The 15768-nt window shown below is 43.2% G+C and overlaps 1 protein-coding gene across 3 annotated transcripts in view; it reads right to left on the reverse strand.

The window, feature by feature from the left end:
* The window catches only part of Tiam1 (TIAM Rac1 associated GEF 1), a 335042-nt gene that overhangs the window by 37555 nt on the left and 281719 nt on the right, over positions 1-15768 (reverse strand). For all 3 annotated transcript variants that reach the window (XM_090348555.1, XM_090348551.1, XM_090348565.1), the window contains 2 exons: positions 11789-12013; positions 568-671 (listed from right to left, as the gene is read on the reverse strand). In XM_090348555.1, coding sequence (XP_090204681.1) covers positions 568-671; positions 11789-12013 — 329 coding nt within the window. The remainder of the gene's footprint in view (positions 1-567; positions 672-11788; positions 12014-15768) is intronic.

Raw genomic sequence — 15768 nt, forward strand, 5'->3', positions numbered from 1 at the left:
CAGAACTCTTCATGAAGTAGAACAGATATGGCTGCATGATGGCTAATAACGTGAGTGTTTTGCACCAAAGTATGTGAAGAAAACCTTTTTTCCCCCCGTGCTTAACTGAAGAACTATCTATTTAGATTCACAAAAAGGAAAAAGAAATATGCCTTTAATCACAGCCGAACACGGGTCATTTCACAGCAGCACATCCCAGAAACCCCAAGTAGCAAGAAAATACAGTGAATCAATCACACCCATTTTGGATGCAGTCTCATTCCTACATAAGTGAAGACATAAGAAGGGAGTGAGATGAATTGTGTCATTAAGTGGGAGCTCTAACAGTGGCTGAAATGAGAAGAAAAGGCCCTCCATTCATTACGAGTGGTTTCTATTCTCTCATCTCACATGTGGGTCTATTATCGAGGCTGTCATTGGATTTCATATCCAGCCATTTAGCAACGTGTCAAAAGCCCCTTCATCCCGTGGAGCGAGGGACCATCCAAGCCTTGCAGCTTCAGAAGCGGCAAGTGGCTGGATTCCCCAGAGGCTCAAACGTGAAACGTGTAAATGAAAATCTCTCACCTTACTGCTGTGATCTGTCTCATCGGAGGACTCCATGTCTGGCCCTTCAGTGTCTTCTGGAGCCGTCTCTGCACTGCTGCCCTGCTCACGACACAGGCTGTGTCCTGCCAGAAGGAATCACAGGAAAATGTGGGTCGAAGTGAAGAAGCCCACTAGAAGCCACCTTGTGAGGGAGAGCTAGGAGGCCAGCTCAGGAAACAGGCATCTATTGTTAGACCTGCCAGGTATAAAACATGTTCTGGATTTAAGAAATGATCATTTTAAGTTGAGCGCCAGCGGCTCACGCCTGTAACCCTGGCTATTTAGGGGGCTGAGATCTGAGGATCACAGTTTAAAGAGAGACCAGGCAAGAAAGTCCAGGAGACTCTTTTCGCCAAAAAGCAACTTGCAAAAGGCCAACAGTGACACTATGGTATAATTGAACTAAAGAAGCTCAGGGATAAAGCCTAGACCTTGTGTTCAAGCCCCAGGACCAGCCAAAAAGAGAAGAAGAAAAAGAAGAAGAAGGAGGAGGAGGAGAAGGAGGAGGAGAGGAGGAGGAGGAGGAGAAGGAGGAGGAGGAAGAAACACTCATTTTAGATACTATTGCTATTTTATATCAATTGCATTACATAATGTATAATAATATATATTCAACAATACACAATCATTGTTGTGAAATATTTACACCTTCCCACAACCAACGCTTACCAGCACACACACTTCTGTTGAAGTCCTGACTACCGAAGCCAAGTCAATGGCGTTTGGAGGTAGAACCTTGGGGAGGCGAATGTCAGATCAAGTCTTGTGGAATGAGTTCCTGAGGATGGGGTTAGTTAGTATTTTCATGCGAGGAAGAGACTTAGCCAGGAACCAGTGGCTCATGCCTACATTCCTAGCCACTAAGTAGGCTGGGAAATCAACACTGAGGTTTGAAGCCATCCTGAGCATAAAAGTCTGTGAGACGCTTTTCTCCAACGAAAAGACCCAAAAGCAGGAAGTAGAACTGTGGCTCAAGTGGTAGAGGAAGTGCTAGCCTTGAGTATAAATCAGCTAAACAACAGCACCCAGACCCTAAATTCAAGCTCCAGTATCATAAGCACAGGCGCGCACACATCTACACACATAGACAAAGGAAGAGACTAAAGTGGTCTTACAATAACTTGAAAATGCTGGGAGAAAAGGGAGGGAGAAAAATGATGGAAGGGTGACATGGATCGAGATGCATCAAAACTGACAGGCTGAATTGAAACCCCCTTGTACAACTAAAAGATTATTTTTTTAAATAAAACAAAACAATCCTCTAACTCCCACCCCCAAAAATGCATGGTGGGAGGGTTTAAAAAAAAAACAACCTTCTAAGATACATTCACAACAGAGTTAAGGGCAATTATACTTAAAATGCTATATGATAACTTTATTATTTAAAAGGAAGGAAGATGTCTTTCAAAATAATAAGAATAGATTATGCAAAGGAAAGTAAAATTTAAAGTGTATTCCAGATTGTTAAGTAATAGGTGAGATGGGGAAATAAAGAGCAATACAGGGGGATAATCAGACAAAATTTAATATATGAACATCTGAAATAGCATTCTGAAACCCCTTTATGCAAGTAATATATACTAAAGGGGGAAAAAGAAGAAAAGTAAAGTAAAACAACTTCTGGCAAGGAATGGGTTTCAGTGTGGGAGAGGGGATGGAAAAGGTGAACGAGGGGGAATATAAGCAGTGTACTTTTCATAAATGTATGAAAACAGAGCAAAGAAATCCCTGCTTAAGTTGCTTTCAGAAGGGGGAGAAGCGAAGATGACAGAGCGATGGAGGGAGGGAGTTTGACAGGGGTACATAAACAAGTATGGAAATGTCACAAACAGACTGTGACCTGTGTGAGTCACAAAAACATGTGAGTTCAAAAAATGAAATCCAGAAGAGGGCAGGAAAGGAAAGATGAGCCAGGAGAAACAGAAGCCAATAAGATCACAAAACAAACAAAATAAATGGACCTTCTAAATAAGTGGGAGATAAACTAAACTTAATAACTGTCTTGATTTTTCTTTTAGCAAAAAATGTTAAAGCCTCAACCAAATGTTTTATGCAAGAAAAGATACAGATGATTAAAAATGGATGAAAGTGTATTTGGCATATGAAAAGAAAGGCTACAAATGATCAAACACAGTAAAGTTAGGCAGGATACAGAAGATATAACATCTGTAATTACTGAGTTTGATTTATGAATGTATTCAAAACCCTATTACCCTGGGTTTATGAATATACATTTTCCCAAGGATTAGCAATTTATACAAATAGGCTATCCATTAAGGCACAATATTAAGTCTTAGTAAGAGAATCTATATTCACAGAGATCATGCCAGCAGTTGTTTTGGGAAGTAAGTTGTTTTGGTTTTTAAATAAAAGAGCAAGTGGTCAATAATGTCAATGACAGCTGAAAGAAGAAAAATAAGATAGGAGTGGTTTCCCTAACAGATAAAACTACAGTCATATAATACAGGGCACAGTCAGTCAGAAACTTCCCCAACCATGCATGGCAAAGAGCAGATGCACACTGCAGATCAGAGGGAAAGGAATGGAACAGTTGATAAATGTTGCTAGCACAGCAGATTACCCACATGGAAAAAATGTAACAATGGCTCTGAACACCCACTCAGCCATGAAAACTAGCCCTGGTAAGGAATAAATCAGAATATAAACAGCCCACGTAATAATGCTATAGAAAAAAATATGCTGGGCAAGTACAGTTAACAATAAGGTACATTTCAAAACAGAAGACAGGAAATAATCAATATGTGTAGTGATGGATTTGCCAATTGCCCCGATTTCATTATTATGAATCTATATATGTATGGAGACATTGTATTGGACCCCATAAAATATGCACAATTATGTGCTAACTTAAAAAAATAAAACATAAAGGGAAGAGATTATTGTAGATGAAGTTCATTGTTTTTATCAAAAAGAAGGTTTCTTTTTATTTTCTTAGCATCTGTTAATTAACTAAGAGGGGAATTCATTCTGCCATTTGCACGTATGTCGACAATGCACGACAGGACCTACTAGGCATCTCACAAGCTGCTACAAACAGGCTCCAGCGCTGCTCCCTGGTGATATCGTTCCTTTGCATAGCATAATAATGTGGTTCTCAAGCTATTTTCCCCCTGTGGTTGAAAATCTTCCTAACTTGGCTTAGCCCACACACCATCTTGGGGACAAACATGTCAATGTCAATTCCCAGTGGTATGTGCTTTTCCATTCACTTGGATTGGACACCTCCACTTTGTTTCATTCAAGGCCATGTTAAATTTAAAGAAGATTCATAAGTAATGTATTTTAAACAGATTCTCCAATTGTAGCATTTCCCAAGACACAGGTTTTTGTTTTTGTTTTTTAATTTGGGGGATGACTGGTTAGGAGAAGCAAGACTTCTAATAAAGACATTCAGTTGGGCATAGTGGTTCATACTTATAATCTAGTCATTCAGGAAGCTTAGGTAGAAAAATTCAAAGTTTCAGGCCAGTCTCAAAAAACAAAACAAAAAAAACCCCAAAGAACTGGGATTCAACTGTTGGACGCTGATTTAATTTTGCTTTGCTTTTCAGTCACATTACTATTGTGTGATTATAAGAAGTCCAAATAAACTCAGAATAAACAGCCATTCCTCCAACAAAATGAAAAGGCAAAGACAAAGGTGTTATAGAGTAAAACTATCACTAAAATTGAGGAGAGCTTAAATACATTCTAGAAGCCAGGACTAGAGGAACACACAGGTGATCACAGCAATCAGGAGGCGAGGGAGGACAATCTCACTCATTCTGCCTGATGCTGAGCTACACACACATTAACAAAGAAATCTACAAAAAAAGGGGGACAAAGGGGCTGGGAGTTTGGCCTAGTGGCAGAGTGCTTGCCTAGCATGCACGAAGACCAGGGTTCGATACCTTGGTGCCATATACATAGAAAAAAGCCAGAAGTGGTATGGTAGCTCAAGTGGTAGAGCTTGAGCTTTGAGAAAGCACAAGGACAGTGCTCAGGCCCTGAGTTCAAAGGCATTGGGTGGGGGAATAACAAATTTTGAAGATGCATAGTTTCTTCTCAAATTTTACGGATTGTCAAAGCTTTCATTCTCTATAGAGAGAAAAATTTAAATCCATTCATTTAGGGCTGGGAATTTGACCTCGTGGTAGAGTGCTTACCTAGCATGCATGAAGATCCAGGATTCAATTCCTCGGTATCACATACACAGAAAAAGCCAGAAGTGGTGCTATGGCTCAAGTGGTAGAGCTCTAGCCTTGAAGAAAGCCCAAGGACAATGCTCAGGCCCTGAGTTCAAACCCCAAGACTGCCCCCTGAACCGAAAAAACAAAACAAACCATACATTTGAAAATCTAAAACCCTCAAACTTTAAAAATCTGTGAAAATCCTACAATTTACAACTAATGGATCCTGTCAGCTATGTATTAATGATATTTTTAAATATACAAATGGAAATTCTTAGTCTGCAAAATGACTTGCTTTCCACATGCTGGATTTGATGGGTGTCAACCATCAAATCTCACTGGAAATAGAGAAACCGTGTGATCCCAGCAGGGCCTACCCACGCAAGCAGGCCTTGTGCTAAGCGACAGAAGAAAGCAAGGCACATGGTTTATGAGGCACACATGGCCCCAAGTTTTATCAACAAACAAATGTGCTCGAAGTATCAGTGAGATGACAGACTGGAAAACACTGGACCAGATTTGTTTGTAGGAAGATAAAGCCAGACGCTCCTTGCTGCCCCTCCCAGCGGCCTGATTGTCTTCAGTCTTCAGAATCTGAGCACAATCTCCATGGAACACCTGACTGAAAGAATCTTTCAATCCCAGATGTAGTACAGAGCACACGCTGGCCCAGCAAATCTACTGGGGCTGGCAATTTCTCCCCATAGATCGCGGTGCTTTGGACTCCCCAGGCAATCACATGGCGTTTCCTGTTAAATAAGCGCTGCTGAATCAACTTCCTGCAGGAGAAACCAATGCACTCTCTGGCTTCCACTGGGCTCGTCAAAGTGCCTGACTCTTCAAGTCCAAGTCTGGTCCTAATTGTCTCTAACATGCCACAGACCTGCTGTTAACCACTGATGCTCAGCTCTCCCCAGCTCAATTGTAGGAACAATCCAGTTTTTAAATGAGTAGAGAAGCGACTTCACTCTCCTGAGTCCTGCTGCTATGGCTCTAATACTAAGATAAAGCAAGGCACCTGATCTGTTCCGTTTGGTCAACTGGAATTCCATAGAAGATAAATGAGTGTGGCATTTATAGCAAAACTAAAATGAATGTGGATCCTAGTGGCAGAGCTGAGAAAGAGAGGCAAACAGGACAAACATTTGAAACTTGGAGAAATATACCTCAGAGCAGTGGCTCTTACAATTTGCATAAAGTTTGTGTGTGTGTGTGTGTGTGTGTGTGCGTGTGCATGCGCGCGCGCGTGCGCACCTAGAAACATAGCTCATTGCCTAGATGTACAAGATCTGGGCACCAGCGGCTCATGCCTGTAATCCTGGCTTCACAGGAGGTTGAGAGCTGAGGACTGTGATTCAAAGTCAGGCCAGGCATGAAAGTCCCTGAGACTCTTATCTCCAAGTACATACCAAAAAAAAAAAGAAAGAAAGAAAGACAATAGTGGAGCAGTGGTTCAAGTGGTAGAATGTTAGCCTTGAACACAAAAGCTCAGGGTCAGTGCCCAGGCCCCAAGTAGGAGCCATAGAACCAGTGTGTGCGTGAACACATACACAAGGATACTAAATTCAATCACTAGCACTATTAAAAAAAAATCAACAATGACATGAGTCTGGGAATATTTCAGTGCTGATAACAAGGTCAGGGTTATGGGTATATTTCCAGCTGCCTCCTACAAAAGTTGAATTTTTATATAATTACTGAAGGAATTATCTGTATTGCAAGGGTAAATTGTATGATCTACACCTTATGATGCAATGCCTTAAGGTATGTTTAGGGGCAGATGACATTCAGAATACACAGTAATTTTTTCTCTCTTCTTGTAACAACAAAAAAAAAGAGTTGCCACAAAAAAAGGATGTGTGTGTTAGAATAAATGCTTTAGAAAAGTTTTCTTTAAACATGTTTAGATCTGCATTTATTTCATATCTCCCTATTCACTGACTGGCTCCATGTTACCTTCTAGGCCAGTGGTTCTGAACCTGAAATTTACCTCTAGGGGAAAGATGGCAATTCCCAAGGATATTTTCCAGTGACACAACTTAGAAGAGGTAGTCACGTCTTGTACAGATCTGTAGAAAAGATGCTAAAATACTAACACAGAGAACAGAAAAACTATCTGGCTGCAGATGTTAATAGTGCTATTCAGATCAGTATTCGAAGTAAATCAGAACAAGAGACTAAGGCATTCTGGAACCTCATGCAAACCAACAAACAGCACTCCTCCCACCCCAGCCTGCCTTGCGCTACAGGCTTCCTTCCAGAATAACAGCCACCACAAGAACTGTCTTTTTGCTCTGGATATCAATCCTTTGGCTTGCTTGCTCAAGGCTGGCACTCCACCACTTGAGCCACAGTTGCACTTCCACTTGAGGCTTTATTGGTGGTTAAATGGAGAAGAGTTTCACAGACTTTCGGGCCCCAACTGACTTTGAACTAGGATCCTTAGATCTCAACCTCCTGAGTAGCTAGGATCACAGGTATAAGTCACCAGCTCAGACCTTGACCTTGGTAAGGCAGTATGGCAAGCTGTGCAATTACCTCCTCCTCCACTGGGGATAAGAAGAGGATATGTTTCACGGCCACCTACCAGATCCGTGTCACAATTCTCAATGAAGACCCTGAAATGAGATCAGCAAGCCAGGGGAGGTTTGCATGTCCACCATCCATTCTAACAATCCACTCCACTAGGTCAGAAAAAAACTATTCTACAGCCAGGAAGGAAGAGTTAGTAGCCCAAGGAGTGGGTCTCCGTCAGAAGCAACCATGGCAATAAATACACACTACCAGCACCTAGTGAGCCGTGAGCTTTGCAGAGGGCCCCGGGGTTGCCCAGTTCCACAGTGCCAAGTTCCTTTCCTTTTGACCTGGAAAGGAAAACATTCACCAGGTATACGTTACAAACCTTGTGATCAGATACCACTCAGGCTGCAGATGGAGGTGGAGGAGGTGGGAGAAGAACATAAAAGAGCAGCCACTGGTGACAGCCTAGACAGTCCTCACGCTGCCCCAGAAATGACTAGCTTTGGGTATGAGGCATGTTCTGGGCACTTAGGTAATACTCTCAACACTCAGGCGTTCCTCACTGCTGTCTAGGGAGATGGCACTGGTCACCGCTGTAAATGAGGATATTGAGGCAAAGACTGAGCATAACCTGCTCAGGGCCATGAGGCTAACACTGAATTGACCTCAGTTCCCAGAACACCTGATCCCAAGGACTATTTTTTGCCCTCAGCCTTGAGGCTTCTACTTAGAAGAAACAACCCTCTATCTAAGAAAGGTTCAAAGCTGGGTGCTGGCGGCTCATACCTGTAATCCTACTTAGGATCACGGTTCAAAGCCAGCCAGGGCAGCTAAAGCTCATGAGACTCTTATCTCCAATTAACTACAAGGAAAAAAAGAAGGAAGGAAGGAAGGAAGGAAGGAAGGAAGGAAGGAAGGAAGGAAGGAAGGAAGGAAGGGAGAAAAAGAAAAGTAAAGCTTGAGCTGTGGCTCAAGTGGTAGAGCTATCCTTGGGCACGAAAGCTCAGGGACAGCTCCCGAGCCCAGAGTTCAAGCCCCAGGATCAGCACAACAAGAAAAGAAGTGGGGGTGGAGGAGGAGAGGGAGGGAGGGAACGGGGAAGGGAGTAAGTTTGGAAGAAAATCACAAGTGTCCACTGGGCTCTTGGTGGGAGCCGGCCACACTGGAGCTTCTACATTAGCAGCAGACTCAGCAGTGAGTACCAGGCTCTCTGTCAAGGCTGTCAGAGATTGCCTCTGGCAGGAAAGCTGGCAATGTCGGAGGTGATCCCCACATCATCCTCAACTCTGCCACTCCAGGAAGTTCCTTATTCTGAGCTAGTTCTAAATTTAGACGGGGGCCGCTGCCCTGGGACATAGACCTTGTGCTGTTTTCTATGGAAACTGCAGCTGTCTGCAGAGACTGCTAACCTCTGCCTCATTAAGGAACAATCGTCTGAGTTATTTTATCCTGTTTCCTTGCTTCTCCTTTTATCTTTCGCTGTGAAACCAGGAAGAGGAAGTGGAAGCACCCGTGGACTGGCAGGCATGGGCCTGAGTTCCAAGGTATGACCATTTCAATGGGGGGAAAAAAACAAAGGAAGGACCAAATTGCCTAAAGATGGTTCCCAGGGTGCAGTTTTGATCTATTTTAAAGAAGAGTATGTTTAGTCAGTTTAGCACATTGCCTCTAAAGCTGGCTGTTCAGCAGGAAACAGCGCCAGGGAGGATAGAAAAGCTATCTTTAAAACCTCATCATACAGAACGCAAAGTGGCTTCTGGGAATACAGAATATTTTTCACCATACAACGCCAGACATCAATTTTGAATTCAAAATTCAAACACACATATATGTAAGATTTCTGTGTGTACATGTGTATACTAGTGCATACCCTAATACTGGGACTTGAACTCTCAGGCTTAAGCACTATCCTTCAGCTTTTGTAATTCAAGGCTGGCACTCTACCTTTCAGTTTTTTGGTGGTTACTTGGAGATATGAATCCAATGAAGTTTGCGAAAAATGATCTCAGATCTCAGCTCCCCAAGTAGCCAGGATCATAGGCAAGACTCACCAGTACCCAGCACAAGGGTTATAAACAAACAAACTGATTTATTAACAGTAAATACTTTTTTTTTTTTTTGCTGGTCCTAGAGCTTGAACTCAGGGCCTGAACATTGTTCTTGGGCTTTCTCAAGGCTAGTACTTTAGCACTTGAGCCACAGCACCACTTCTGTCTTTTTTCTGTATATATACTACCGAGGAATAGAACCCAGAGCTTTGGCCATGCTAGGCAAGCACTCTACCATTAGGCCACACTCCCAGCCCCCACAGTTAATACTTTAAGGAGACAAATTGTAGGTCGAGGCAACATTTTCCTAGTTTAAGTGAATAATCCTGAGTTCAAACGTCAGTATCATAAACACGGCAAGCCATGTCAGTTCCATTTCCTTTAGGAAAGGGACCTTTATGGGTAAAAGGCCAGATTGTAAATATGTTCAACTTTGCAGATCCTAAGTCCCTACCACAATGCCTCAGTCTTGCTACAGAGATAGGAAAGGGGCCAGAGATGAGATGTAAGTGAATATTGTTGTGTTAAAATAAAATTTTATTTACAGAACCAGCCTATAAGTCTATAAATTGTAGCTGTTAATCCTTATACTGCATGTATAACTTATAGAAGGACTCAGACAGGAAAGGAAACCCAAACTTTGTAGAATGCACACTGTTACTTATACTACATGTGACCATGTTTATAAAATGTTTACATAATCTGTTAAATGACCTCATCCAATGTCTTAGTCATATTACAGAAAACAGGTTATGAATTTTGGGGGCCAAGAGTGCCCTCTTGTGGTCACATGGAAGAAATGCATCACGATCTCCATTCTCTTAGTGGTGGTATACAATTCACTTTTTAAGAATGTGGCAGGATGTATGGGGAGAAAGAGATTACAGGGAACCAGGCATGTGGCCTACTGGTGGAGCGCTTGCCTAGCATACACGAAGCTCTGGGTTTGTTCCTTGGTACCACATACACAAAAAATTCCAGAAATGGTGCTGTGGCTCAAATGGTACAATGCTAATCTTGAGAAAGCCCAAGAACAGTGCCCAGAGCCTGATTCAAGCCCCAGAACTAGCTAAATAAATACTTACTGGGGGTGGCTGGAGGTGTTGCTCAAGTAGCAGAATACAATGTACTAAGTTCAATGTACTAAGCTAAATAAATACTTACTGGGGGTGGCTGGAGGTGTTGCTCAAGTAGCAGAATGCAATGTACTAAGTTCAAGCCCTAGTCTGCCCTCCACCACCTCCTCTTCCCCCAGACAAGATACACACACTCAAAATCTTTGGGGAATAACACAGTGACAAGGAACTATCCATTTCCCCATGGTTCAGCTTGTCAGATCCTTTGGGGAGCCAATGAACAAATGAATGATGGAGTACTGGGCTTCTTGATCAGCCAGCCATGCTATGGAAGGTGATTTGAAAAACAACAATGGCAGGGAATATTTCAGTATCTTCAGCTCAGATGCTGAAACTTAAAAAAAGGGAAATGTCCAGTTTTGAACAAAGAAAAATAATTCCAGGATCCAACTTACTGAATCAACACAGACCCAGAACCAGGTCATGGAAAAAGTAAGTGACAATAATCTACACTGATGCGTTTTTTCCTTTACTTACTTGCTGAAAGTTCACTGTACAAAGAGCCAGGGAAACAAAGATTAAAACAAAAACAAAAACAACAACAAAAAAACCCATAAACTGAAGCCACACACTGTAGTACACTCCTATAATCCCAGCTACTCAGAAGGCAAAGGCTGCAAGATCACAAGTTCCAGGCCAGTCCCACACAGAGAGGGGAAGAACTTGTTTAAAAACGAACAAAAGGGCTAAGGAAACCCTGGCCTAGCAAGCATTATACCCTTGATTGAATCCCTAGCATAGTCAAAAATATAAAACAATTAAAAAATAACTCCTAGCAAACAAGCACAGGAGAAAGAGATACGAGCATGCATGAAGAGGATCACAAAGTCCGAGCCCACAGGGAAGACCCAAGAGAGGGAAGGAACTTCATGGCATCCAAAGGCAGAAGCAGCCAAACTGCTCCTACGACGATGAGCTCAGGATTCCTGGAGGAGGCGGGACAGAGGACCAACTCTGACTTCAGATTAGACCCCAAATCGTGGAGGCTCAGCACCTTCTGTGAATGCCAGCACTGCATCTCCCTATCACTAGCCACTGCCAAGAGATGGAACCTCTACGACGAGCTCTGCTCCAAACAACACAGTGCCAGGCACATGAGCACAAAAGCAGCCACTCTACTGTAGAATATGTCCCCTGTCCCTTTGATGTTTCAACAGGAAGCACAGGGTCTGCCATCACTCCATCTCTCCCTCCCAATTTGTGCTAGAAAGTAAGTCCTCTGAGACGTGGAAGGCACAGGGCACACTTCCCTGGCCCTGGCTGAACATATCCTCTGCATGGCATGGAGCCCCAGGCAGAGCCATACCTGGGTTGCTGGTGAGGAAAGTGAGGGGACTGTCGCCAAGGTCTGCAGGGCCGTCTACTCGGTGGGGAGGACTCTCCAGGAACTCTGCTCCTCCCTCCAGCTCAGGGTAGGTCCTCACCAGGAGGCCCAAGGAGGGCTGTAAGAGGAAATCCTTGAGCGTAGACGAGTTCAGGGTGCCAGCTTCACGATTGTTGATCTCAAGAATCTCATCCCCCGCCTTCAGGCCTGTCGATGCACGATGGAAAAAGTTTGAATTCACACACAAATCAGAGCACAACAACTTCAAAGTTCTGCCAGAAAGGGCATTTCCAAACCTCCTACCAAGGCCCCCGTTCCCAGGTGCTGCTGGGAGCAGTCTGCCATGTTCAAAGGTAATGACAAGATGATCACAGTCTGGGCTTCAAAAGGCTTTAGACTATGAGGTTACCGCACACTTATTCTGATCCCCCACATGTCACCAGCACACACTCACTTCTTCAGTCCCTGTCTTGGGAGCACCTGCTGATTTCTCCTCACAAATGCTCATTCTAGCTCTCTCCCTACAATGCTGGGCTCTGATTGGTACCATCTATCTGTTTTATATACACTCGTGTCTATTGATCAATTTTCTGACAACAAAATGCTGTAAGCTCTCCCTGGCTAAAGCTTCATTCAGAGCAATTTGTCTTCATTCGGAACAATTTGTAGATCAAATGCAGTCATCTACAGTTCCCCTTTCCTTTTACCATTTAGGGTAAATATCTTTCTCTTCGTTTTGCTAAGATCCTCTAAGGTCCGCTTCCTTTTCAAAGCATCCTGGGGAAGGGACTGAAATTCGGGATTCTCTAAGGAACAGTGAAGAACAAGCTTAATTCTAAAGAACAATAGGTCTTGATTAACTCTGGGGAAGTCTGAATGACCATTAAAGGAATATTCTAGAAGACTAAGCAAGGGAGCAGTTAGTAGATCCTGGAAGAAAACTAAGAATCCCGTCAACTAAGACAGGAAAAAGCATCTTTTCGTTGTTGCTGTTGTTTTATTTTGATTTTAGTTATGGATCGATCCCTGAATCTATTTATGCTCAAGGTTAGCTCTGAAAACACTTGAGCCACAATGCCACTTCCAGGTTTTGAGTGGTTAATTGGAGGTAAAAGATAAAGACTTTTCTGCCTGGGCTGCAATCATCAGATCTTAGACATAAGACACCCAGAAACACAGACACACACACACACACACACACACACACACACACACACACACACATATCTGAAATTCACTTTTCAAATAAAATATTCTGAAGAACTTTATAAGCAGGAAAGGAATGAAAGGGAAATTTGGTTATTTTACTCCACATCGAAGGCAAAGTTCTATGAGGCAAAGAATTGGGGTATCAGAACATTTGTACTGAAAATCCAAAAATTCTGCATATGAATTCAGGAGTCTGGGTGGCTCTTTTTGGTTTAGTTTTTAGTCTTGTCTTAAAACAACCCAAGTAACAAGATGAGGGGTGGGGGAGGGGGGGAGGGAAATGGGGACCATGACATGTGAAAGGGTATCAATGTGTGGGAATTAATGCACCATTTATCTGGCAAATATCATGTAACCCTTCTATTAATTACAATAAAAATATATTAAAAAAATAACCCAAGTACACACAACTGGACATTAAAAAGACTAAAAAAAATACTTTTAACGTAAAAACAAACAAAACTCTATGAGGTTCATAGAAGAAAAGCTCCAGGGATGATTTGGTAGGAGGAAGCGCTGGTGCAGTCAGTTGTAATGAAGTTAAGAAACTTGTGAAAAGGTAGCTCTGGTTTATCTGATGGCTCTGTGTCTGTAAGTGTCTTTGTAAGAACACAGAGAAGAGACAGGCACCAAGATCAGCAGGCAATGCAAAGAAGGACACGGAGAGCACCCCCCCCCCCCCAGCCTTTGAAGGGAGCTTGGTCTGTGGATAAAGCTTCACTTCTGTTCTTTGCAGAAGTGTGAGAAAGTAACTGTCTGTTGTTTTCAGCTATCCAGTTTCTGTACTTGGTCATAGCAAACTAGAGCAAAACATTACAGGGTGCTTTCTGACTCAGTTATTCTCAGTATGGATGAGTAAAAGCCAGAGAGCCAAGAGCTGTGAGCAATAAAGTACCCAGGGGAGGGGGCCATGGAGGAGGGAGTGTCTTTGTTCTAGCTTCAAGGTGTAATGCTCTGTGATGGTGGCTGTGTTATTCAATCTCTCCCAGCCTCAGTTTTCTCACAGGCAAGATGAAGTAGCTCGCATCCAACTCCACTGAAGAGTTCCAACGGACAGGAGTCTCGTGGTTACTATTTGGTCAAAGGTGAGCATTCTTCTAACCAAATGAAGTCATATTCTGCTCAGAAACCAACAATGAGATTTTCACACTGTCTAATGTGAAAAGACACAAGGGCTCCATGAAAGGCAGTCACCATGAGGAGACTTACAAAACAAGTGACTCTAAGATGAGCCAAAACAATACAGTCAGGTTGAACAAAGCATAAAATAATTCACTAGGTACAAAATGTCAATTCTCCCGGTGTAGCTAACACGAACTTCCATAAAGACATGTTTATATTACAGGGGAAGGAGAGTAAAGAGATGAAGCTAAGCTCAGTGCCTGTGGCTCATGCCTGTAATCCTGGCTACTCTGGAGGCAGAAATCTAAAGATCATGGTTCAGGGGCCGGGAGTTTGGCCTAGTGGTAGAGTGCTTGCCTAGCATGCACAATGCTCTGAGTTGGATTCCTCAGTACCATGTACACTGAAAAAAAAGCTAGAAGTGGTGCTGTGGCTCAAGCGTTAGACCACTGGCAATGAGGAAAGCACAAGGATAGTACCCTGAGTTCAAGTCCCAGAAATGGCAAAAAAAGTAATAATAAAGATCATAGTTTCAGAGCCAGCCCAAGCAAATCCCTGAATCTCTGATCCCAAAGCAATCAGCAAAAAGCTGGAATGGCAAAGTGGCTAAAGCAGTAGAGCAACCAGCTAGTAGCAGCAGAAAACAAAAAAGAATATTGAGCTAAATAACAGCATGTCATAGCCAAAAGCCCAATGCTAACCTAGAAAGAAAGCAACAGTTCAATTAATGTACACAGTCCACTTGGGTTCAATTGAGCTGAACTGCACTGGCCTTCCCCTGGCTGCACATTTTCACAGGGGCGCTAACACTTGGGTAATGTCAGGGCTGCAGTACGCACTCCAGTGAATGGGGAGAGGAACCGGCTGATCTGGAAAAGGAAAGATTTAGCAGTTGTAACAGGATAGCTTTCAAAGGCTGCCTCAAAAAGGAGAATCAAGCTAAAACCAGAGAAGGGGAGAAAGCTGAAGAGGGCGATACTTAATCATCAGTTATGACACAGAAAGGTGACTGTGGTCCATAGCGAGCCCTCGAAAACTTGAGGCTCATCTTCAGTCAGACGGTGCATCTAACACAGAGTACCCAAACGATAGTTGGTGGCTGAGACTGGCCCCAGAGGACAAGGCATACATCAGATAATTCTTGCATTGGCACAGACCCCACTCCAAGGAGGCAAAAACAGTGGAGTGACCACCATGTTTTCATGTTGCACCAAGGTTCTCAATTTCAAGGAAGTAACACAGGATGTGACCAACAGCGGATTCCCCACCCCCAAGCCATATCAACAGCACACAAGGCAGCCTGGGACTGATAGAGATCAGACTCAAGGTTTAAAGGGACACCCTGACACCTCTGCTTTTAGCTGAGCTACAGCTTATTGTCAGTGTTGGGCCTCCTCCAGACTGCCCAGGGCCTAGAAAATACTGAAGGGAGGTTTAAAAAAAAAGGGGAGGGGGATAGAAAAATCCTTCCCCATGATGCAGCTGAAGGGTTCTGACTTTATTTCCTACTTGTCTCTCTGTTGCCATTTCTAGGCACAGCTGGTCTGTGGGGTTTTGTTTCTCTGATGTTTGTAGTGTAGGGAGCCTGCAAGATACAAAGCACCCCTAGCTGCCTCTTTGTTCCTTGTCTG

Source organism: Megascapheus bottae, chromosome 1 (genome assembly GCF_031878675.1).
Source record: "Megascapheus bottae isolate mThoBot1 chromosome 1, mThoBot2.hap1, whole genome shotgun sequence".
Classification (NCBI taxonomy): domain Eukaryota; kingdom Metazoa; phylum Chordata; class Mammalia; order Rodentia; family Geomyidae; genus Megascapheus; species Megascapheus bottae.